The sequence below is a fragment of the Crinia signifera genome, chromosome 2 (assembly GCF_055691185.1).
Source record: "Crinia signifera chromosome 2, ASM5569118v1, whole genome shotgun sequence".
NCBI classification, from domain to species: Eukaryota; Metazoa; Chordata; class Amphibia; order Anura; family Myobatrachidae; genus Crinia; species Crinia signifera.
Window position 1 is genome coordinate 25,198,856 of NC_139218.1, and position 25,188 is coordinate 25,224,043.

At 47.8% G+C, this 25,188-nt stretch overlaps 2 protein-coding genes across 4 annotated transcripts in view; both read right to left on the minus strand.

The window, feature by feature from the left end:
- Positions 1 to 5,290, minus strand: part of LOC146059512 (uncharacterized) — a 36,341-nt gene extending 31,051 nt beyond the window's left edge. The window contains exon 1 of one of the 2 annotated variants that reach the window (XM_083171806.1): positions 5,100 to 5,290. The gene's annotated coding sequence lies outside the window, so the exon portion shown is untranslated. The remainder of the gene's footprint in view (positions 1 to 5,099) is intronic. The other variant, XM_083171805.1, reaches the window with a different exon arrangement.
- An 8,115-nt stretch (positions 5,291 to 13,405) lies between these two features.
- On the minus strand, positions 13,406 to 23,292 carry LOC146059513 (adenosine deaminase domain-containing protein 2-like). 2 transcript variants are annotated; one of them, XM_083171810.1, is made up of 9 exons: positions 23,098 to 23,292; positions 22,050 to 22,155; positions 20,405 to 20,527; positions 20,182 to 20,329; positions 19,154 to 19,318; positions 18,539 to 18,747; positions 18,169 to 18,403; positions 16,958 to 17,081; positions 13,406 to 13,701 (listed from the first exon to the last, which is right to left on the minus strand). In XM_083171810.1, the coding sequence occupies exons 1-9, from the start codon at positions 23,281 to 23,283 to the stop codon at positions 13,537 to 13,539; spliced, it is 1,461 nt and encodes a 486-aa protein (XP_083027936.1). In that variant the 5' UTR covers positions 23,284 to 23,292; the 3' UTR covers positions 13,406 to 13,536. The 2 variants fall into 2 exon arrangements, with proteins under 2 accessions (XP_083027936.1, XP_083027934.1); XM_083171808.1 differs by having other exon boundaries at positions 20,405 to 20,530.
- Positions 23,293 to 25,188: the final 1,896 nt, after the last annotated feature.

Sequence of the window (25,188 nt, forward strand, 5' to 3'; positions counted from 1 at the left end):
TTCGTTTCTGTGCAGGAAAAATACTAACTGCTTTATTTTTACACTGCAATATAGTTCTCACTTTGAAGTTAAACCCCAGCCAAATCTAACTCTCTCTGCACAAGTTACATCTGCCCCACCTGCAGTGCACATGGTTTTGTCCATTTGAGAAGGAATTTGCCTTTGCGAGTGTACCAGAATAAGGGCCAATGTGAGGTCACTGTCCAACCACAATAACACTGAGGTCATGGGTTCGATTCCCACCATGGCCCTAACTGTGCGGAGTTTGTATATTCTCCCCGTACTTGCGTGGGTTTCCTCCGGGTACTCCGGTTTCCTCCCACAATCCAAAAATATACTGGCAGGTTAATTGGCTCCCAACACAATTAACCCTAGAATGTCTGTGTGCGCGTGTACATGTGGTAGGGAATATAGATTGTAAGCTCCTCTGGGGCAGGGACTGATGTGAATGTTCAAATATTCTCTATACAGCGCTGCGGAATATGTATGCGCTATATAAATAACTGGTAATAAATAAAATAATAATAACTGGGCCCTATAGTAACCACCAGAATTGACAAGTTACCGGCATTGGCATCAAGATCACACTGACTTTTGAAAATTGAATTTAGCTAAAAATATTAAGATACACAGTTATTAAGATTAGCTATATAGTATTATTCTAGCACCCTGCAATCTTTCCTACCTGGGTGTCGCTTAGGGCCTAATTCACGTTGACTCAGCCTCATGGTGCGGCTTTGCACATGCATATCGGAGAATATACCCATGTGCAGGGCCGCTGTGTGAACGCCTTTGGCAGACGCCCTCAACCCGCTCGTTAAGCAGCGAACGACCGCAAATTAGACCCTTAATGCTCTGGTGCTTCTAGAACACTCTGGTCTGTATCTTTGCAATGAGATACAGACCAGAGTGTGCTAGAATCACCAGAGCAGACAGCAAAACCTCAGGCAGGAAAAAGGAACTGAACGGATTGTGGCAGCTGCTGGTCTCTACAATTAAACACAGATAGATCTAATATGAACGACATAAAAAAACCTTGTTCAGCCATACACATAAATACAGCACAGAGAGGAACACACTGAATATATTTGAGGCTTCATAGAAAGGCATTGCATTGTGGCACAGAGGATGTGAAACCAAAGACACCTTACTTCCACTGAGAACTTTCTCAAGCTATAGAGACTGGCAGGGACTTTTTAAGATGCTTTGTGGTGCACGGTAAAACATGTTAACCCCTGCAGACTGCGTCTTCTGTTGCACGGTTGCATGCGGCTATTGGGGTGCTACGTAGCAGAAGAACACCTTCTCCACATACACACTGCCCCCGGCCAGGGCTTTAAAAGCAATAACATTAATTAAGCTGTAGCTGCAGCGGTCCTTACATAATGGGTATGGTTGCGGCTAGCGCCATTTCAGTATTGTGGCATTTCCCATCATGCCTGGGTCCACGTATACCTGGAGGGGGAATATAATAGTGTAGCGATCGAAGCAAGCCCGTGAGGGTGCGATAAAATGCAATAACCTAAACCTACGGAAGTTAGAGATAAAATTAAAAATAACTGCTGTGAGGGCAACTCGGATGGTGTAGTGGTTAGCATTACTGCCTCACAGCCCCGAGGTCTTGGGTTCGATTCCCACCATGGCCTAACTGTGCAGAGTTTGTATAGTCTCCCCGTGCTTGCGTGGGTTTCCTCCGGGTACTCCGGTTTCCTCCCATATTCCAAAAATATACTGTTAGGCTAATTGGCTCCCAACAAAAATTAACCCTAGAATGTCTGTGTGTACATGTGTTAGGGAATATAGATTGTAAGCTCCACTGGGGCAGGGACTGTTGTGAAGGTTCAAATATTCTCTGTAAAGCGCTGCGGAATATGTATGCGCTAGATAAAGAAACTTAATAAATAAAAATAACTGCAACTTCCTCCTTCACATCCTTGTCACAGAATTGAAGTGGATCTAGACACAACCAACGGGTATGGGGGCTCTTTACTTCCAGAGGCTAAATGACCAACCTGCATACAATGGTTTGGGCATTTTAAGGAATCATTACCAGGTGCAAATATTTTAGGGACAAGGAATAGATTACGAGGCTCAGTTTCCTTTGCATGTAAAGTTGCTGTAGTTGCGGCAGCAAGATTTACTACCTTATGATAATGCAATAATCCATAGGGCTAATGCGCGGGTTTGTGCCTCCACCCATTGATTTTAAGGCAACCGCTGCAACCTTCATTATTAGGTTCAAGAGAGCTGTCAGAAGCAGGATTCCCGCACCCACAACTCACCAGCACACTCGCTCAACACACGACACTTCCATGCAACTGCAATGTTCTCACCCTGAGAGACAGATCTAGCCAAGACCTACCCAACGCAGAATAGGACAGACAAACGCAGAAATGTGTGACACTATCTGTGCAGGTGCTGTATACAAAATCTCGCCATTTGAGCCCGCACACAAATGCGTCCAAATCAGGCCTGACGGACGGACACTTGTAAGCACCCTCTACTGTCCTGGCGATAGTCAAGAGGATGTGATGCAAGGAGGAATGTGCCATGTCAACCTATTTTATGTATGTCGATCTAGTGATGGTATCCCAAAAGTGGGATAGATTCTTCCAAATATATAGCAGGGTGCGTGAGTATTTTCCAGATAAAATCTTGCCCTACATTAGAGATGTGCGGTTTGATTTAAAAAAAAAAAATCCAAACCAACACAAAATTTAAGAGCTCTGAGTCAAACCAAGTCCTGCATTTGGATCTTGCCATAGCATCAGATCCTGGATTTTAAATCCAAATTTCATGTTTTGGATTGCACGTCAGAAATTTAGCAGGTGCCATTGGAGTGGGCAAAAATAGTTTGCAAATTGCTGGAAATTAATGTTATTGATGTTCATAATATTCTAGGAACCAAAGCGGGTCCAAATTACATGATTTTAGCGGTTTTCAAAAATTGACAAAAAAAAAATCCAAATCCAAAACATGATGGTCCGTGTACATATCTAGACATTATAGGGGAAGCAATGGCTGGGTACACACAAATCGATGTGTACCCAGCCTGACATGGCTGCCAAAGGAACGGGACATGCGGCAAGTCAATGCACACTTGTCGCCATGGGAAAGCCACCTGACATGGTGCAGCATGTCATCACTAGCCACATTCCCCCATCGACCCTGCTGCTTTGCAATCCATTGGAGTGCGCATATAACTAGATGATGCACCCAATATGTCACTGACTGTGCGATTGGGCGACATATTGTCTAGAGTAGGGGTGGCCAAACCAACAGTCCATGTGTCTCAGGCAACCTGTGGATCTATAGTAGGAATGAATGCAGCAGGTTTGAAAATGTGACGGTTAGTAATGACTACAGCTGTGCACCAGCTAGGTGATCTGGGGAATGTGACAGTTAGTAATGACTACAGCTGTGCACCAGCTAGGTGATCTGGGGAATGTGACAGTTAGTAATGACTACACCTGCGCACCAGCTAAGTGATCTGGGAAATGTGACAGTTAGTAATGACTACAGCTTGCACCAGCTAGGTGATCTGGGGAATGTGACAGTTAGTAATGACTACAGCTTGCACCAGCTAGGTGATCTGGGAAATGTGACAATTAAGGTGTGTACACAAGGCAGCGATATATCGACGAGTGATATATCGGTCGGCGATATATCACTGAGCGATATATTGCTCAGTATCCTGTTTACATCAGCGACCAGAGATGGTCGCTTATGAAAAAGAAACTGATGGGGGAGCCTGGCAGTGGAAATCAGCTGGTCGCAGGAGCATGTTCCTGCGACCAGCGATCACTACAGTGGAAAAAACGGGAGCGCGCACCCGGCGATATATCGCCAGTGCACACTCCCATCGCCGGCAATATGGTTGCTCAGCGACCATATTGCCCGCGATATTCGCAAAAATCGCCCCAATGTGTACGCACCTTTAGTAATGACTACAGCTGTGCACCAGCTAGGTGATCTGGGGAATGTGACAGTTAGTAATGACTACAGCTGTGCACCAGCTAGGTGATCTGGGGAATGTGACAGTTAGTAATGACTACAGCTGTGCACCAGCTAGGTGACCTGGGGAATGTGACAGTTAGTAATGACTACAGCTGTGCACCAGCTAGGTGATCTGGGGAATGTGACAGTTAGTAAGGACTACAGATGTGCCCCAGCTGGGTGATTGGGAGAACGTGGACTGTTGGAAGATCTCGAGGAACGGTTTGACCACACCATGTCTAGCGTGTACCCAGCTTAACACAGGGCGGATCAAAACAAACCCCATTTCCTGTTCAGCTAATGTTTCAACATCTATCACAGAATATAAATGCTTGCGTCTCTACAGAAGTAGGTTTGTAGATTTAGAAATTATATTAACATAAAATACATTATATCGGAGCAACTTCAAAATGTATTGTTTATAAACAGACAAGCATAGAGGTTGTTAGGCCACCATAGGTGTATGCTTGGTAAAGACCATAACAGGATTAATACTGAAATGATTCAGATTAATGGAGGAGGAAGAGAATATTTTTGCAAACAGCACAATGTCAGCAACAGTGTGAACAATGTGCCCCAGAACCGCAGGGTATCGGGCAGATAGCTTACAATAATGCCCTGCGTATTACCATAGGCCGGGTACAATGCAGAATGACAGAGGGAGTGGAATTTATTTAATAAACAACATTTTTATTCTTATAGGCACACAATGCAGATGCTCACAACTCATACATACAAGATTATTCCAAAGTAACATGCTCGCTTACATGGTGTCCTTATAGTCTACGCCCAGCGGTAGATTGTAGAATGCATTTATCATTTAAAATAAATTCTTGAATTTTGCATTAAAAAACTTTTTTCAACAGAATTAAAAAAAATATATATATCATTTTTTTCTTTGTTATATAATGATTTCCCTGAATCAAAGGACTATTTATGGCTGGTTTGAGACCCTCTAAGCGGGGATCCACATAGCTCACACTCTCTCTATATAATTTATGAGAACAGATTATGTCTTACTAAAGAAGCTGTGCATCCCCAGCTGCTGAACTACAAGTGCCAGAAGAGCCTGCAGCCTTATGACACAAGATGATGATAATTACCTGCTTGGTGGGTGATCTCAGGTCCGTCCCGGCTGATTAGAGGTAATGATGAGTCGCCCATAGGCAGGACCCGGCACCAAGCATCCAGCACCTGGCTGGCACCATCACCCAGACACAGGGACTCACTGCAGTGCCAGCCCGGCCAGAGCTGCTGCTGCTGCAGCTGTTGTTACTTTCAGTTCTCTCCTCCGCCAATAGCGAAAATGAAGCACTCTGATTGGACGCAAGAAATCACTGACATCTGATCAGACGAATGAGGATGGAGCAGGAGGAGGAATGGCTGAATATGGACATGAATGGCCGGATATTACACACATTTATTCCCCGCCCCCTGCTGCCAGTACACTGACTGCAGTGCACTCAGAGACTGTGCCACTGCCAGCCCAATTATGGCAGCAGCCAGTGGCAGTGTGTGTGTCAGAGGGATGTAAGTCTTATAAGTTATACACATGGTGACACAGGCAGGCTGTGGTATTGTGTCCTCCCCACACTCACACAGCCAGGCCTCCTCCTAATACTGGGAATTTCCCAGTGATGAGTCACAGGCAGGCATGTGACTGGGAACATGCACAGTCACAGTGTCCTGCTAGCATGCATTCCACAGACATGCTGAAGTACTGCTGGGAGCTGCAGTGCACCCAGAGAATATATGTATTCTTATGTGTAGATGTATAGGGACATGTTCAATTAGGTGCAAATAACTTATTCTGATTGCTGCATCTATGGGTGCTCCCAATCAGGGTTGGTGTGTAGGTCCATACACGCTGGGCAATTGTTCTACTTTTTTCCTTTGCATTTTTATTAACCTTTGAGTGACAAGTAAATTTGTCAAAATAGGTGTGCAAATTGGCAAGCAAACCTTTGTATTCTTCATAATGAACTGCAATGTTTACCTTTTATAGGAAACAAAACATATGTTATACACAAATTTTCGAGCCCGAAGCGTGGCGAGCGAACGCAGATTTCTTAAAAAGTATTCTGTGTCCGCTCGCCACGCTCGGCTCGGTGGCTCGCTACGCTCGCCACAGGTTTATATTCAACTCCATGCCCACTTGGATAGTGGGGAAAGGAAAAGGACCCCTTTTCCCCATTGAATTCTATGTTAAAATGGACCATTTTAACATCGAATCCTATGGAAAAATCGGGACCATCGCATCGCATACGATTTGGTCGCATGCGATGCTACCGATCCAACCCGATTTCTAAATCGGACGCCCAGATACTACATAAGTACCGATTCTGCTAACGAAGCTGTCACTTTCTAGGGGTCTAGGAGGGTTTCTCTGCTTTTTGATGTATGGTGAGTTCTCTGTCTGGCAATCCAGATGACTCACAGACCACGGTTTATTTACTAAGATGGGAGTTCTAGTAAATATGGGATGTTGCTATGGGCAACCAATAAGAATCTACTTTATATTAATCTAGCACCTTCCAGAACAGTGATTTTCACCATTTTTTAACTCATGGCACACCAAACAAGGTATTAACCCCTTCCCGACATTTGACGTACATTTACGTCATGGTCGGGATGTACTTCCCGACGCATGGCATAAATGTACGTCATGCATTTAAAGTGTCACCGCGTCTATAGACGCGGTGATAGAGGGGAGATGGCTGCTGTCCCTGAGACATCTTCCCTCATTGCCCAGGGGGGGCAGCGATGCCCCCCCCCATCGGCGATCGCTGCGATTGGCTGTTCAAATGTGAACAGCCAATTGCAGCGTTTTCTGTGTACCGGCGAATAACGGCGCTCGGTAACACAGGGATCGGTGGTGATTGGTGCTGTTAAGTACAGCACCAATCACCACCGGGTGTAAAGGGGTCACTGGTGGTCACCCCACCTCACCCCACCTGCCCCCAAGGCTGTGATTGGTCCGTCGGACCGACGGACCAATCACAGCCATTACACCTCAGAGAAAATAACGGAGACAGCCCTGCAGCCGCCATTCCGGTCAGGAACAGCGTGCAGAGCGGTCTCCGTGCCCATCTGTCCTCTTATACTGACCTGATCAGCGTTGGTGGTGTGGTGGCATCCGTGCTACCTGCTGCTGGTGCTTCCTGGTTGTTGTGCTGCTGCAGCGTCATTGTGTAATATAATTTTGTGCTGCTGCTGCTGCAGCGTCATTGTGTAATATAATTTTGTCTCTGCTGCCCCCCTTTTGTGCTGATCAGTATAAATTAACTGATCAGCAACTTTTTTGGGGTGCAGGTTTTTTTTTTTATATATATATACCCCGTCAGGTTGCACCAAAAGTTGTGCGCCTGCTGACCCTCACTGCTAATCAGTGTTGCATCACTGATCAGCAGTTTTTTTTTTTTTTTAAATTTTGGGAGGGTGCTGTGGGGTCTTTTTTTAAAAAATTTTTTACACCCACGGTGATTTTGTGGGTGTCCTGTGGCCGTTGAGCGCTGATCAGTGACTTACATCACTGATCAGCATTTTTGGCACAGGGTTGATCTAATTTTTTTTTTGGATCAAATTCCTGTTGCCTTTGACTGATCAGCAGGTTTTTTTATTTTTATTTTTTTTGAGGGTGCTGTGGGGTCTTTTTAAAAAAAATTTTTTTACATCCACGGTGATTTTGTGGGTGTCCTGTGGCCGCTGAGCGCTGATCAGTGACGTACATCACTGATCAGCATTTTTGGCACAGGGTTGATCTAATTTTTTTTTTTTGGATCAAATTCCTGTTGCCTTTGACTGATCAGCATTTTTTTTTTTTTTTGAGAGTGCTGTGGGGTCTTTTTTTTTTTACACCCACGGTGATTTTGTGGGTGTCCTGTGGCCGCTGAGCGCTGATCAGTGACGGACGTTACTGACCAACATCTGCTCAATTTTTGGCGCAGGAGCTTTTTTTTTTTTCTTTTAACCCCTTCAAGGTTGTACCAAAAGCTGCCTTGAAGCTGCTGCCCCTTAAGTGCACTTACACGTGTTAAAGCACTACATACACACTACATACCCCCCGTGTTGAAATAAAGTTTGTACCCCCCCTACACTATACACGTGTTGAAACACTACACTTACACAAACACAAAAATAATAAAAATGTCCCAATCATCCCAAAGACTGTTTTCAGCGGAGGAGGCATATGCCCTTATTGCCTCTGACACTGACACAGCCAGTGATGTAAGCGATGAATTTGCATTCGTCTTAAGCTCCTCTTCCTCCTCTAGTGATGAGGGACCCCCTCAAAGACGCCCCCGTAGAGCAGCTGAGACCCCCCCCCCCAAATGATTGATCCGTATGGACCCCACCACCAGACAATTTTGAGCCCCAGGTTCCTGAGTTTTTGGCCAACCCAGGAATCCAATTTGATACTACAGGCCTCAAAGAAATTGACTTTTTCAAAGTATTTTTCTCTGATGATTTTATAAATTTAATGGTGGACCAAAGTAATTTATATGCCCAGCAGTTTATTGCTCAAAACCCCATGTCATCATTTGCTAGGTGGACCCCTGTAGATGCAGTAGAGATGATGACGTTTTGGGGTCTGGTGTTACATATGGGCATAGTTAAAAAGCCAGAAATTAGACAATATTGGAGTACAGATGTTCTGTACAGCACCCCACTTCATCGTATGGCCATGACCCGGACTCGTTTTGAGACGATCCTTAAATTTTTGCATTACAACGATAATGCACAGTGCCCACCCAGAGATGATCCCACCTTTGACCGGCTATTCAAAGTCAGGTCGGTCATTGATCATTTCAGCGCCAAATTTGCTGAGATGTACATCCCCGAAAAATTCATTTGTGTAGACGAGTCACTTATACATTTTAAAGGAAGGGTTAAATTCCGCCAGTACCTTCCCAATAAGAGGGCAAGGTATGGCATAAAAATGTATAAGCTGTGCGAAAGTACCTCAGGGTACACCCACAGGTTTAGGGTATATGAAGGGAAGGACACAAGAATTGAACCGCCAGAATGCCCCCCCTCCCTCGTAGGTGTTAGTGGAAAGATTGTCTGGGATTTAGTGCACCCCTTCCTGGATAAGGGTTATCACCTCTATGTGGATAACTTTTACACCAGCATCCCCCTGTTTAAGGCCCTTGGTTCAAGAGGTACAGCAGCTTGCGGTACTGTGCGCAAGAACCAAAGAGGCCTCCCAAAAACGCACGTTGCCCATTTACTGAGAAAGGGTGAAAGCAGGGCACAATCCACCGAAAATATGTTGTTGGTCAAATATAAGGACAAGAGGGATGTCCTTATACTGACAACAATTCACGGAGACAGTACCACCTCCGTCCCTGTACGAGGTACCAGTACCCACACCTCAAAACCTATTTGTATTCTAGATTACAATAAGTACATGGGCGGAGTGGATCTTTCAGATCAGGTACTGAAGCCGTACAGTGCCCTGCGGAAAACAAAAATATGGTATAAGAAGCTGGCCGTGTATATCATCCAGATGGCACTGTATAACGCTTACGTACTATTCCGTTCTACCAGCCAGACGGGGACATTTATGCACTTTCAAGAGGAAGTCATAAAGGGCCTAATATTTGGGAACCAGCAGGCAGAGGGCCCCAGTACTTCTAGTACTGGCCCCAGTACTTCTAGTACTGGCCCCCGTATTGTATCAGGGCAGCATTTTCCTAACGAAATCCCCTCCACTGGAAAAAAGGGCAGGACACAAAAAAGGTGCAAAGTTTGCTATAAAAAGGGAATAAGAAAGCAAACTATTTTCCACTGTGAAACTTGCCCCGACAAACCCGGCCTATGTATGAAGGAGTGTTTTAAAATATACCACACATCTATGGATTATTAGGTTCATCATTTCACCGTGCTTCGGGGGTCTTGCTAATGCGACATAGCACCCACCATTCATTCCACCAGAATCTGTGCTGCAAAATCCAAATATCACTCCTTCCCTTCTGAGTCCTGCCATGCACCCAAATGGTATTTTTTGGTCACATATGAGGCATTGCCGTACTCGGGAGAAATTGCGGCACAGATTTTGGGGTGCTTTGTCTCCTTCATTCCTTGTGAAAATGAAAAATTTTGAGCCAGAACTGCATTTTTGTGTAAAAAAATGTAATTTTTCATTTTCACAGCCCAGTTGTACCAAAATTGGTGAAACCCCTGGGGGTTTGAAATGTACACTATACCCCTAGATGAATTCCCTGAGGGGTGTAGTTTGCAAAATGGGGTCACTTGTGGGGGGGTTCCACTGTATTGGTGCTTCGGGGGTCTTGCTAATGCGACATAGCACCCACCATTCATTCCACCAGAATCTGTGCTGCAAAATCCAAATATCACTCCTTCCCTTCTGAGTCCTGCCATGCACCCAAATGGTATTTTTTGGTCACATATGAGGCATTGCCGTACTCAGGAGAAATTGCGGCACAGATTTTGGGGTGCTTTGTCTCCTTCATTCCTTGTGAAAATGAAAAATTTTGAGCCAGAACTGCATTTTTGTGTAAAAAAATTTAATTTTTCATTTTCACAGCCCAGTTGTACCAAAATTGGTGAAACCCCTGGGGGTTTGAAATGTACACTATACCCCTAGATGAATTCCCTGAGGGGTGTAGTTTGCAAAATGGGGTCACTTGTGGGGGGTTCCACTGTATTGGTGCTTCGGGGGTCTTGCTAATGCGACATAGCACCCACCATTCATTCCACCAGAATCTGTGCTGCAAAATCCAAATATCACTCCTTCCCTTCTGAGTCCTGCCATGCACCCAAATGGTATTTTTTGGTCACATATGAGGCATTGCCGTACTCGGGAGAAATTGCGGCACAGATTTTGGGGTGCTTTGTCTCCTTCATTCCTTGTGAAAATGAAAAATTTTGAGCCAGAACTGCATTTTTGTGTAAAAAAATGTAATTTTTCATTTTCACAGCCCAGTTGTACCAAAATTAGTGAAACCCCTGGGGGTTTGAAATGTACACTATACCCCTAGATGAATTCCCTGAGGGGTGTAGTTTGCAAAATGGGGTCACTTGTGGGGGGTTCCTAACTTTTAGCATCTTATGGTGCCTAGAAACCTACATGGTGCCTAAAAAATAATCTCATAAAAAGGAGGCTCCAAAATCAAGTAGGTGCTCCTTCTATTATGAAGCCTGTGGTTTGGTCAACGTGCACACTAGGGCCACATATAGGATATTTATGAAAACAAAAGAATTGGGGGAATCAATTTTTAGTCACATTTCTCTAGTAAAATCTACTGTGTTCCTTAGAAAAATGTATTAAAATTGAAAATCTGCAAAAAAAATGAAATTTTGAAATTTCACCTACACTTTGTTTTAATTCCTGTGAAACACCTAAAGGGTTAACAAACTTCCAAAATGCTGTTTTGAATACTGTGAGGGGTGCAGTTTTTGAAATGGCATCATTTATGGGGGTGTCTCACATACAAGTCCCTCAAAGTCACATCAGAACTGAACTGGTCCCTAAAAAAATCAGTGTTTGAAATTTTCTTGAAAATTTGAGAATTTGCTATTCATATTTTAAGCCTCCTAGTGTCCAAAAAAATTAAAAGGAGGTTGAAATAATGATGGCAACATAAAGTAGACATATGGTCTTTGTTAGTTATTAACTATTTTGAGTGGTATGATTATTTGTCTCACAAGCAGAAAATTTAACATTTTGCAAATTGCAAAATTTTCAATTTTTTTATGACATTTTGGTATTTTTCACAAAAAAACACAGACTGTATCGACCAAAATTTACCACTAACTTAAAGTACAATGTGTCACGAGAAAACAATCTCAAAATCACTGGCATAAGTAAAAGCAATAAAAAGTTATCCCCACATAAAGTGATACATGTCAGATTTGAAAAAAAGGGCTCTGTCAGGAAGGCAAAAACAGGCTGCGGCGGTAAGGGGTTAAAATCGCCACGGCACACCCTCAGACCCCCACAGGGAAATAACATCCCCCCCCCCCCACAAAAATTAAGTATCCCCGTATGTTTCTCTATCAAATCTATCCCACCTTGTGTCTCCAGCCATCAAGTCTCTCCCATCTTTTGTCTCCAGCCATCAAGTCTCCCCCATCTTGTATATCTGTCCATCAAGTCTCTCCCCCACCTTGTGTCTCTAGCCATCAAGTTTCTCCTCCTTGTGTGTCTCCAGCCATTACATTTCTTACCCTTGTGTCTCCCCCATCTTTCGTCTCTAGCCATCAAGTCTCTCAAGCCATCAAGTACACCCACCTTGTGTCGCAAGCCATCAAGGCCCCCCACCTTGTGTCTCAAGCCATCAAGTCTCTCCTTACCTTGAGTCACTAGCCATCAAGTCTCTCCCCCTTGTTTGTTTTAAGCCATCAAGTCCCTTGTGTCTCTAGTAATCAACTTGCTCTTGTGTGTCTGAAGCCAATAAGTTTCTCCCCACCTTATGTCATTAGCCATCAAGTATCTCCCCCTTGCGTACCTCAAGCCATCAAGTCCCCCCACCTTGTGTCTCCAGCAATCAAGTCTCTCCCCCTTGTGTGTTTCTAGCCATCAAGTCCCCCAACCTTGTGTCTCTAGCCATCAAGTCCCCCCACCTTGTGTCTCTAGCCATCAAGTCCCCCAACCTTGTGTCTCTAGCCACCAAGTCCCCCCACCTTGTGTCTCTAGCCATCAAGTCCCCCCACCTTGTGTCTCTAGCCATCAAGTCCCCCAACCTTGTGTCTCTAGCCATCAAATCTCTCACCATCAGGTCTGATACCACTTTTCTACCAAAATCTCGGGTCAAACCTGGGATGTTTCGGGTCTCCACACTGGGGTCCGTTTCCACTGCCCTGTGTCCTCAGGTTTTAAAGATAAACAATAGCAAGAGGTAGACCCATTCCCAGGTAGACACCATTTATACTGAAAAGCAGGGCAGTGGACGGGGACCAGCAGGCATCGGTGGGAACCGGAGGGCATCTGCTGGCGTGCGGCAGGCATCAGCAGGGACCGTGGGTGGGCAGCGGCGACCAACAGAAATTGGCAGCCACCAGTGGGTGGGCAGCCAGCAGACTCCTCTGCCTGGGTCAAAAATCCCAGGTAAGAGCCGTTTCCATGCTTGGTTCCCTGGGTAAAAAATCCCAGGTCACATTCGCGTTCAAGTGCAAAAACCCATGATTTTTAGGTCAGTGGAAAAGCGGTATTACTTACCTTTGCTGTCTTCCCTCAGCCTCTCTCCTCCATGGCGCACTATTTGCTGTGAATAACACTGATGTGACCTCAATTATATATTTTGTGCAGCATCTCCGGTGAGTGATGGAGAAGTGTCAGTGTAATAACAACACTCTCTGGGATATTTGTTTAGCTTATTCGTCAAATCCTTATTAATTCTCGGCACACAATTAAAAAATAAATAAATAAAACATAGACAAAGACTCCAGCAAAAAAATATATATTTTAATGACTTTACAATTGTCCAGATCAACCAAATAACAAGAGAGAAACCCACTCACATAACACACAGGTGAGAAACAAAAACATCAGATCGCACTGGTCAACAGAAATCATCAACGAAGCTCAGACTGGAAGCTCCAGGAGTCCCCATCGGGCCCCTGCCTAATTGTGGCTCTGAACCTGTCCACGCAGAGCTTGCGGGGCCACAGCCCATGATCATGGGCCCTCAGATGAGAGTAGAGCAGGGTTTTGACACGTTGGTACTGATCTGAGGAAGCCTAAAACCCAGGGGAAAGAGTACGAGGTTACAGGTATATTGTAATTCTCATTTAGATCGACTCTCTGGCATTTTCTACTCCAATATTAGGGCCAGATGTACTAAGCTTGAAAGGTGATAAAATGGAGAGTGATAAACCACCAGCCAATCAGCTAATAACGGTCATGGTTTTTTTTTTTAAATGACAGTTAGGAGCCGATTGTTTATCACTCTGCATTTTATCACTTTTGAAGCTTGATACATCTGGCCCTAATATTGGAGTAGAAAATGCCAGAGAGTCGATCTAAATAGAAACTCCTCTTCTGTACTGTGTTATGTTGTATATCTCCCCCATGGGCTGCTGCACAGGACGATAGAGCACTTATAAAGGTTCTTGAATGCAAAAGCCACAACTGCCCATTGCCAGCCAATCCCTATTGCTGTGCTGTGCTGGTAGCTCACATCAGAATCTGTGAGCTACCAGGTTTCGATGATCAGCATGGACTGTGTAATGGTTATCACGAGGTCATGGGTTCGATTCCCACCATGGCTCTAACTGTGCGGAGTTTGTATATTCTCACCGTGCTTGCGTGGGTTTCCTCCGGGTACTCCGGTTTTCTCCCACAATCCAAAAATATACTGGTAGGTTATTTGGCTCCCAACAAAATTAAATCTAGAATGTCTGTGTGCGTGTACATGTGGTAGGGAATATAGATTGTAAGCTCCACTGGGGCAGGGACTGATGCGAATGTTCCAATATTCTCTCTGTAAAGCGCTGTGGAATATGTGTGCGCTATATAAGAAACTGGTAATAATAATAATAAATAAACTTGTTTTTTTTTTTGTCGCATCTCTATGGGGCAAAAGCAATAACAACCAAGGTTCACCTGCCTGGTTAACACATGAAGCGCGCTAGGTTCCGGCACAACCTTGCGGCCAACTGAATCTGGCCCAAAGAGAGCGCACTACAGTAGATTACATCACACAAAGCATGACACGGCCATCTGGGAGAATTGCCTATCTCAGGGAGGCCAGGAGGTGCGCCAATACTCCAGGAGTCTCCCGGTCATTCTGGGAGAGTAGGATGCGATGGGGGAAATGTATCAAACCTTCTAAAGAGGAGAAGGGACGAGTGAAGTCATTGCTCATAGCAACCAATGAGCTGTAGCTATCATTTGTCAAGTACATTCTGTAAAACGATAGGTAGAAGCTGGGTGGTTGCTATGGGCAACTTGTCCACTTCTCATTAGAAGGTTTGATACATTCCCACTTCAAGAGAACCATACACGGCAGGTGGGTATGGGTCATTGAATGTTGACCCAATGTAGGTCGACACCTGTAATAGGTTGACACGGCTCAGGTTGACAGGGTCGGAAGGTCGACAAAAGCATTAGGTTGACAGTCAGAATGTCGACGTGAGTTTTTCACGGTTTTGTCCCAAATGTCGACATGGATACCGTCTAAGTGTCCCACGACCACCTGCATGGCATGCTGCCCTCACCATGCTTTGGGCACAGTGCCTTGTGCCATCCACCGTGCTGTAGTGGATGGTAGGGCATGAAATACCGCCTGTCGGCACATGTTGACTCAAAAAAAAAAAAAACAAGTAAAAAGTAAATATCGACCTTTTGACTGTCGACCTAATGTTTGTGTCGACCTTAGCCATGTCAACCTATTTCAGGTGTCGATCTAAGACCGGTCAACCTTCAGTGGTGGGCCCAAAGTATGTCAACCTTAATAGGGCTGACCTAATGTACATTCACATAAACACCCTTCCTAGAGTCCTCTGATGTTCTGTTCAGAAGCTGTAATTTGTCTGTTACCCACTAGATGTCACTATAATGAAATCTATGCAAATCTAAATCAGTGGTTCTCAAGTGCCCCCCAAACAGCTCAGGTTTCTGGATGTCTTAAACAATACACAGGTGAGTAACCTCTTTGGCTTGGTCAGTAACTATCCGGCTGGTTCCCCAAAAAAGTATAACCTGTTTGGGGTACCTGTGGGTTGGATTTGGAAATCATGGCTCTAGATGACCCACACATTATAACAGATCTGCAGGTTTATATTTGGGGTTTCTGTTCACCTCTGTGTCAGTGGACTGGGTCACACTAATGATGCACATTGTACTAGTGGCATAGATGACACAGAAATGCTTTGTGGAAACCAAAAATGCCTCGGTGAAACCAGAACAGCAGGGACACAGAAAGGGAGAGTGACAGCAGGGACATGTAAGGGGAGATAGTAAAAGCGGCGGACGGGGAGAGTGACAGCGGGGACACGGATAGGGAAGTAACAGCAGGGACGCGGAAGGGAAGAGTAACAGCACGAACGGGAAGAGTAACAGCAGGGACACAGAAAAGGATAGCGACAGCAGGGACACAGAAGGGGAGAGTAACAGCGCAGAGGGGAGAGTGACAGCAGGGACACGGATAGGAGAGTAACAGCAGGGACGCGGAAGGGAAGAGTAACAGCGCATACGGGAAAAGTAACAGCAGGGACACAGAAAGGGAGAGCGACAGCAGGGACATAGAAGGGGAGAGTAACAGCGGGGACGCGGATGGGAAGAGCGACAGCGCGGACGGGGAGAGTGACAGCAGGGACACGGAAGGGGAGAGTGACAGCAGGGATGCGGAAGAGTAACAGCGCGGACTGGGAGAGATACAGCAGGGGCCCAGAAGGGGAGACTGACAGCAGGGGCACAAATGGGGAGAGTGACAGCAGGGGCGCGGAAGGGAAGAGTAACAGCAGGGAGGCGGAAGGGAAGAGTAACAGCAGGGACAGGGAGAGTGACAGCAAGGGCCCAGACAGGGAGAGTGACAGCAGTCCATGAGAAGCACACAATAAGTCTTACAGGGGTTTATTTTAAAGCCTGATACACACTACGGGCCTGATATACTACTGAACGGCCCCTGGCGTATTCGCTCAGGGACCGATGGTGTGGCTCTGCTTATACGTATTAGCGAATATACGCATGTGCATGGACGCTGTGCAGGGCAGTGGGCTGGCGCATGGGGACGTCCTGGGCGTGCCTACAAAATCAGTGGGTATGCCCAGAAAAACGCTGGGTGTCCCCATGCGAACGCAGGCCCGCCTCGTTCTCGGATATTTCGGAGAAAAATAAAAGTCAGTTTGCGAATGGATGTGTCAGCGTACACAACCATTCACATGCTTCCGGGGGGATTCGCAGGGTGCGTTAACTGCACACTTATCTGCGAAAGGTAGCATTGCGGCCTGGAGACCTGAGTGGTCCATGCACCAGTGATGTGAGATTGCCTACCTTAGCGCTGTAGTAAGAGACCTGCAGCTGCGGCTTTCCCAGTAAGCGTTGGACACCGATGTAATACACCAACATGGCCGCTTTGCAGAGTTGGCTCCCAGGACAATGCGGGGAGGTGAGCGAGCTGCAGACACAAGAATCATGACCGTTATAGAACTGTGGTGACCGAGTTCTGCTTACTACATGTCGCCTATGGAGATATTAGATGCAGCAGTCAATTATTCTCGCACTCGGTGGCAGAGCAATGATCATACAGGATCTTATATTGAGACCTGAAGAGGAGAAAACCAGGCTGGCTAGTGGCTGCTCCTAATGCTGCAGATCCCGGGGCTACTCCTTATACTGCGGATCCCGGGGCTGCTCCTAATGCTGCAGATCCCGGGGCTACTCCTTATACTGCGGATCCCGGGGCCACTCCTCATACCGCGGATCCCGGGGCCGCTCCTCATACCGTGGATCCAGGGGCCGCTCCTTATACCGCAGATCCCGGGGCCGCTCCTTATACCACAGATCCCGGGGCCGCTCCTTATACCGCAGATCCCGGGGTCGCTCCTTATACCGCAGATCCCGGGGCCGCTCCTTATGCCGCGGATCCCGGGGCCGCTCCTTATACCGCAGATCCCGGACCGCTCCTTATACCGCAGATCCCGTGGCCGCTCCTTATACCGCAGATCTCTCGGCCGCTCCTTATACCGCAGATCTCTCGGCCGCTCCTTATACCGCCAATCCCGGGGTCGCTCCTTATACCGCAGATCCCGGGGTCGCTCCTTATACCACGGATCCCGGGGCCGCTCCTTATACCGCAGATCCCGGGGCCGCTCCTTATACCGCAGATCCCGGGGCCGCTCCTTATACCGCAGATCCCGGGGCCGCTCCTTATACCGCAGATCCCGGGGCCGCTCCTTATACCGCAGATCCTGGGCCGCTCCTTATACCGTGGATCCCGGGGCCGCTCCTTATACTGCGGATCCTGGGGCTGCTCCTTATACCGCAGATCCCGGGGCAGCTCCTTATACCGCAGATCCCGGGGCTGCTCCTTATACCGCAGATCCCGGGGCAGCTCCTTATACTGTGCAGATCCCGGGGCCGCTCCTTATACTACAGTCATATCTTGAGATAGCCATTTGTACCTACATACATAACAGAACACCAGTAAAGTCTGGAAACCTGTATGGGTAATTCCCCTGCACAGACCATTGTTCCCTACTCACCTGTCCAGCAGTTGTCCAGTGCTGCCATCCAGAATCTCCACATCCTTGTCCCCCATGCACCAATTCACACTGTGAGTGGGGTGGACAGGTGGAGGCTGTTTGCTGATGACTTCCGGTCCAATGAACAAGTAAGGAAAGTGTACAGCATAGGACGGGAACAGGGCCAAATCCAAGGGAGGCTGAAGTCGGCCAATGACAGAATGAGAGAGAGCGTCTATCTGCTGCTCGCTACTTCCTGTGGGGACAAGAGACACCGAAAATTGACCAGGGTCAGATCACAGGGTCATAATGACGTGGGACACAGCTTTGTTGTGTGGGACACAGTACTGTTGTGTGAAAGGTGGTCCCATGTGTACATAATATACTGTACCTACGACAATGCTTGTTATGTACAGCGGCTCCACCAGCTGGCTCAGCAGCGCCCCCTGCACCCCGAGGACCCCCCACTTCAGCAGCTTGTCGGTGGCAGACATGCAGCACACACGTGCAGCCAGTACACTGGAGGGGCAGTTACACACCGTGATCAGGGAACCCTTGGAGTGCACACTCAGGGGTACAGTGGTCTGTTCTTCCCATGCCCTAGGAGACATGAAATGATGGGAGACATTCACAATATTCTCACATGTAAGAAACATATAATGTACGAGTAAGCCTGCTCGAAGCTAATGCTTCGAAAGCTAGATGTAGTTTCGCTTGCTGCCAACAGATGGCAGTGTTTCGGAGTCACACGGACAGTAGATATATATATATATATATATATATATATATATATATATATATATAGATAGATAGATAGATAGATAGATAGAGAGAGAGAGAGAGAGAGAGAGAGAGAGAGATGATGAACCCATTGGGAGTAGTAATTTATGCATTGTCCTTGTAGACATCCCCCCTTACCGTCCATTGGACCCTATACCATCTAGGGAGACGTAAGCCACATCTCCCTGGTCACCCCCTAAGCTGTGCCCACCCAGACATCACTCACACACAGGACGGAGCGGCTCCATCCGGGATACAGCTGACGTAGAGGTGCAGGTAGATGTCAGGCTTCAGCACCAAGCCCTGGCTCAGCTGAGACGGACAGAATATGCTCTTCTTCCCGGCCCCAGGCAGCGCACTGTAGTACAGGGTGATCTCCTTGTACAGGTATCTAGGGGAGAGAGAGTCACGGTTATAGTAGTGGTGGGAACATCGGCAGTGACCGGAGACTGTGCAGAGCCACCATGGGGTCCTCTCTGTACACCCAGTAACACCACCCACCACTGTTATACATGCCCCCACTGCCCGCTGCTCCATCCACTGCCATTGTATTCATGCATATTGGTCACAGAGCAGGAATCACACATAAGGGACAGAAATAACGTCATCAGCCAGCGTCCAATCAGCTATGCGTTATTTGTCACATGACATAACAGAACCGATCAGAATTTAAAGCCCCGTACACACGGGGGAGATATATTGCTCAGCCATATATTGCTGAGCAATATATGGCTGAGCAATATATTGCTCAGTTTCTCCTTTTCATCAGCGACCAGAGATGGTCGCTGATGAAAAAGAAACTGCCGGGGTAGCCCGGCGGTGGTAATCAGCTGGTCGCAGGAGCATGTTCCTGCGACCAGCGATCACTACAGGGGTAAAAACGGGAGCGCGCACCCAGCGATATATCGCCGGTGCACACTCCCATCGTGGGCAATATGGTCGCTAAGCGACCATATTTCCCGCGATAGTGTACAAAATCGCCCCCGTGTGTACGCACCTTAAGACTTGGCATATACAAGATTATAATTTCCTGAATTGGAAAAGCACAGATGTAATAAATCAGGGATAATGTTGAACTACACATCCCAGGATGCCCTGCTACAGTTTTGCTATGTGGCCATGCTATAACTGCTGCAGGGCATGCTGGGATATGTAGTTCAAACAGCTGGAGGGACGGTAAAAAGGGTACATTTCCTTCTTCATAGTACATAGATGATTATTACATATCTGCATTGATACAGGGCCACATCTCACCTCAACAGCGCCCTTCTTGCCAGCACCACTGCGTGGCTATCGTGAACCAGTAGCCCCTGGTACTCCTGCCATCCCTGGTACCACGTGTCCCCAGTCGCTAGTGCCACCACCTCATACACGTCATCAGTCTTCTCCTTGCCTTGGCGACCTGTGGATCAGACCGAGGAGGGACAGTTACACGCATGCCCCCACATGTATGGCACTGGTGTCGCTGACCTCTCACCTCTCTGCAGGATAAAGGCAGCCAGGCCTGTCCTATGCTGGTAATAGTCGGTGTCACGCAGCAGGAAGCGAAAGGTGTCATTGGCCACAGTGGCGCATCTCTGCTCATGGGTGATAATATTCTCTGCTGGAGGAAAACAGATCAGACTCTTATATCTGTAGTCTCCGACACCTGGGTCACAGGGAAAGAGTGTATGGTACTTGTGTAGTATCACGGCGCCCATCGCATCGCAGACCATAAGGCATGCGATGGTATGCAATGCTGCGCGATGTTCACCAATGTCATACAATTTTAAAATTGTATGTCATTGTATATGGCATACAATGCCATACAATGCGATGGGATGCGATTATAACTTGTATAAGCACCCTAATGGGTGCTTACAATGTTAAATGCACTCCCACGCCACCCCCACTATAAACGTGACCCCGAAGCGCGGCAAGCGCAGCGAGCCCACGAAGGGCGGCGGTACGCGTCCTCCAACCTTTTCATACCCCCACTATCCACGTCGGCGTGGAGTTGATTTTAGAAAGTGTGACTTTATAAAATCAACTCCACACCGACGTGGATAGTGGGGGTATGAAAAGGTCGGAGGACGCGTACCGCAGCCCCTCGCGGGCTCGCCATGCTTCGGGTTCACGTTTATAGTGGGGGGTGGCGTGGGGGTGCATTTAACATTGTAAGCACCCATTAGGGTGCTTATACAATTTTTCATCGCATAGGGGGCTAAAATCGCATCGCAGTGCATCGGGTGTATGGCATGCGATGCAATGAAAAAAATCGCACAATCAATATCGGGGGCGCCGTGATAACACACAAGTACCGGGTGTATTTATAATACAGGAGGCATCAGTTACACAGCAGACTGGCAGCCGCTGGGGATAGGAGCGCCGGCAGCTGAATCTGTATTACTGTGAGTGCAGAATAATGGACAGTGACAAGAACGTGACATGCGCGGATGTACGATACAATGCTCCAGCCAATCAGCTCCAATATGTAAATTGACAGTTAGGAGGTGATTGGCTGGAGCATTATCACCTTGCATATACCGTTCTTTATGGGGATAGATATCACTGCTCCAAGCTTCATACATTTACACTAATACTGGTGAGGCCCGTGCGCTCTGTGCAATGTCTGGATACCAAAGGCAGTGCTGGTAAAAAGCATGACCATGTGGGTAGGGGGCATGGCAGCCCAAATCCCCCTTTCGTCACTTCAGGCGGCCGGGAGATGCAAGCTGAACTTGAGACCAGTGTGAGTACAGTGCCGACTCCTACAGTGATAGGAGCGGGTGCTGCAGGTACTGTTACAGTGCGGCACCTGGCTCCTGTCACTGAGCAGGAGCCGGCCTTAGGTGTCACCCCTCAGGGGCTGACACCTCCTGTTGTGATTCCGCTGTCAGAAGATTCCCGGAAAATCTGTGTTAAATGCGTTCATTTGGGCTTACTGCACGAGGAACCCAGCACATACCCCAGAGCTTATGGATCACAGAGCATCACCCCTGGATGCGTGACCCCGCTATCGCCCGGTGATTAATATCCAGTATGCGGTTTCCTTAACCTGATCCTCCCCGTTTTATCCCTAGACCGCCAACTCAGAAAAAGAAGATGGTCTGTAGGGACAGGACCTATAAACCATGTTATACCTCTACATCCAGCCATCAGACCGGCATCCTCTCCACATTGCTGCAGGTCCGCTGTGAGGGTGTGATATCGCTTCTGTAACTTCCCAACGCTCTCCATCATGTAGGTCTTAGAAGTAATAGTAAATAAAGGCGGTGATAAGAATCTGCTGTTCAGTGCAACCCAGCGACATGACCTTTGCAGCTGTTTAACAAATTCACTTTTCACATTTCTCACTGTGAGGCCCATTCATCATTTAATATTTGCAGCTAAATTCTCAAAACCACCAGGTTTCAGGTGTTAGCCGCAAATATTAAGTATCACCTGAATGTATCAGGAGGGAGAGCTGCTGGTATCAGAGATCCCTCCTGCACCGCCGCCCACACAGACAGACAGACAGGGTTGGGGGGGGGTGATGACAGACAGACAGGGTTGGGAGGGGCGTGACGAAATACGGACAGGGTGGGGTGGGGGGGGTGATGACAGACAGACAGGGTTGGGAGGGGGGTGATGACAGACAGACAGGGTTGGGAGGGGGGTGACTAAAGACGGACAGGGTTGGGGGGGGGGTGACGACAGACAGACAGGGTTGGGAGGGGGGGTGACGACACACAGACAGGGTTGGGAGGGGGGGTGACGACACACAGACAGGGTTGGGAGGGGGGGTGACGACAGACAGGGCTGGGTGGGGGGAGGGTTTGGGGGGAGACAGACAGGGCTAGGGGGGAGACAGACAGAACAGGGGGGGGGGGCAGACAGACAGGGCTAGGGGGGAGACAGGCAGGGCTAGGGGGGAGACAGGCAGGGATTAGAAGGAGCAGGCAGAACTGGGGAGAAACAGAGAGGACTAGGGGGGGGGGGGGGAATGATAGGGGTGTTAGGGGACAGGCAGGGCTAGGGGGGAGACAGGCAGGGCTGAGGGGGACTCGGGAGACAGGCAGGGATGAGAAGGAACAGGCAGAACTTGGGAGAGACAGCGAGGACTAGGGGGAGAACGATAGGGGTGTGAGGGGACAGGCAGGGCTGGGGGGAGACAGACAGGTCACAGAGGTGACAAGAGACAGTGATCACCCTCCGTCCCCTGCGGATCAGGCAGCTGCAACTTCTTCCAATCCACTCCCACTGACTGAGGCGGAATTTGGGAGCCGGCTGATGACACAGGCACACGGGAGACACGTGATTGGGCCGATGCTCCTCCCCCTGCTCCCGGTACACAGCGCCCGCGCCCCCCGGCCACATGCGGTCCTGCAGCTGCATCGCACGCTGGCAGCAATGACTGGTGAGTCATCAGTCCCGGGACGGCATAGTGGTATCTCTAGTGCTCATCACTAGTATGGGACTTGTAGTTCCCCGGCTCATCATACATAGTGGTATCTCTAGTGCTCAGGAGGTGGAGAGTATGGGACTTGTAGTTCCCCTGCTGCACATACATAGTGGTATCTCTAGTGCTCATCACGAGTATGGGACTTGTAGTTCCATTTTTTTAAATAAAAAATGATATTCTTTATTTCATTACATCAACCAGCTTACTTAGTGTGTGTATGCTGATGTATGCTTGGTGTTTGCATGCTGGTGGATGTATGCTTGTTGTTTGCATGCTGGTGTGTATATGCTATGTGTATGTATGCTGATGTATGCTTGGTGTTTGCATGCTGGTGGATGTATGCTTGGTGTTTGCATGCTGGTGTGTATATGCTATGTGTATGTATGCTGATCTATGCTTGGTGTTTGCATGCTGGTGGATGTATGCTTGTTGTTTGCATGCTGGTGTGTATATGCTATGTGTATGTATGCTGATCTATGCTTGGTGTTTGCCATCACTTGTTTTCAACAGGTTAATGTAGGGGTAGCCAACTCCAGTCCTCGAGAGCTACCAACAGTCAGGTCTCCTCACAGAATCACAAGTGAAGTAATTAGCTCCACCTGTGGATCTTTTAAAATGTGTTAGTCAGTAATGAGTGCACCTGTGTACCTGTGAGGTGAGCTGGAAAATGTGCACTGTTGGTAGCTTTCGTGGACTGGAGTTGGCTACCACTGGGTTAATGGATAAGAAAGCTGTTTCCACACAGGTGATGGCAATCATACATTAAGAGGGAAGTCCAGAAACAGAGCATTCTGTCCCTCCTGGAGAGGGTCATGTTGGGAGGTATGTACGGTACATATCCTGATTTTGGTGCTTGTGATACTCAACTGTTTCCTGTCTGATGTAAATATACTGGGTGATTCCTGGCATCATTGATAATGCTAAGTATATCGGCGGTGCCAGTGGCAGAACTTGTCAGCGGCGAACCTAGGTGCAAAAATATAAAGTTAGCCCGCCTGCTCCACTTCATCCCAAGTTCACAATATGCAACACGGCAGTGTGTGACAGGCAGGGAGATGCAGAGGGTGACCAGAGAGAGGCAGAGGGTAATAAGGAAAAACAGTAGGAGGGGCAGTAGTGGGCCCATTAGTCCTCAAGGGCCCCGGTTTATTGCACCTGTTGCACTAATGGTAGTTTCACCTCTAGCCGGTGCCGGGGGGAACGACATAGTACATACACACTGACTGATATAGTTCAGGGTTTACAAATACATGCTATAGTGTATATACTGTATTACCCGCTCATTTTATAGAACAGGCGGGTCTGCTCGGGCACGCTTTGCGTGGATTGGCAGGCAGTGAGTTGCAGGATGGACACAGGCTCATGGGCGGGTGTAAGTGCAGCAGCAGTGGAGGGGACGGCAGAATGGCGGGCTCCTGGCAGCAAAAGTGGCACTGTGGGGGAGGGGGAGCGGCCGGCACGGAGGTCACAGGGTTCCCCTTGTTGGAGGCTTCATCACCAGCAGCACCATCCAGCAGTTTCCCCCAGGCCTCCAGCTTTGTCTCTCCAGCGTCAGCATCTATTAGTCACTGCTCCGAAGCAGCAGAATGGGAACAAGCAGCGCCGCTGACGATGGCCGGAGATAATGTAGCATTGTCCCAATGCATGCAGGTGTAGTCGCGGGCCGCGAAGATGCTTGTTCCCGCACTTTTGCTCAGTAAATGCATTCCAGATTGTCAACATTGAGCTGCATGTACAGATGATGGTTGGTCGTTAATGATATTTATCGTACACATTAGATCATGGTCTTGCAGATTGAGGGGACCCAGCTCCAACGGGGCCTGCGCAGAGTGCCAGGA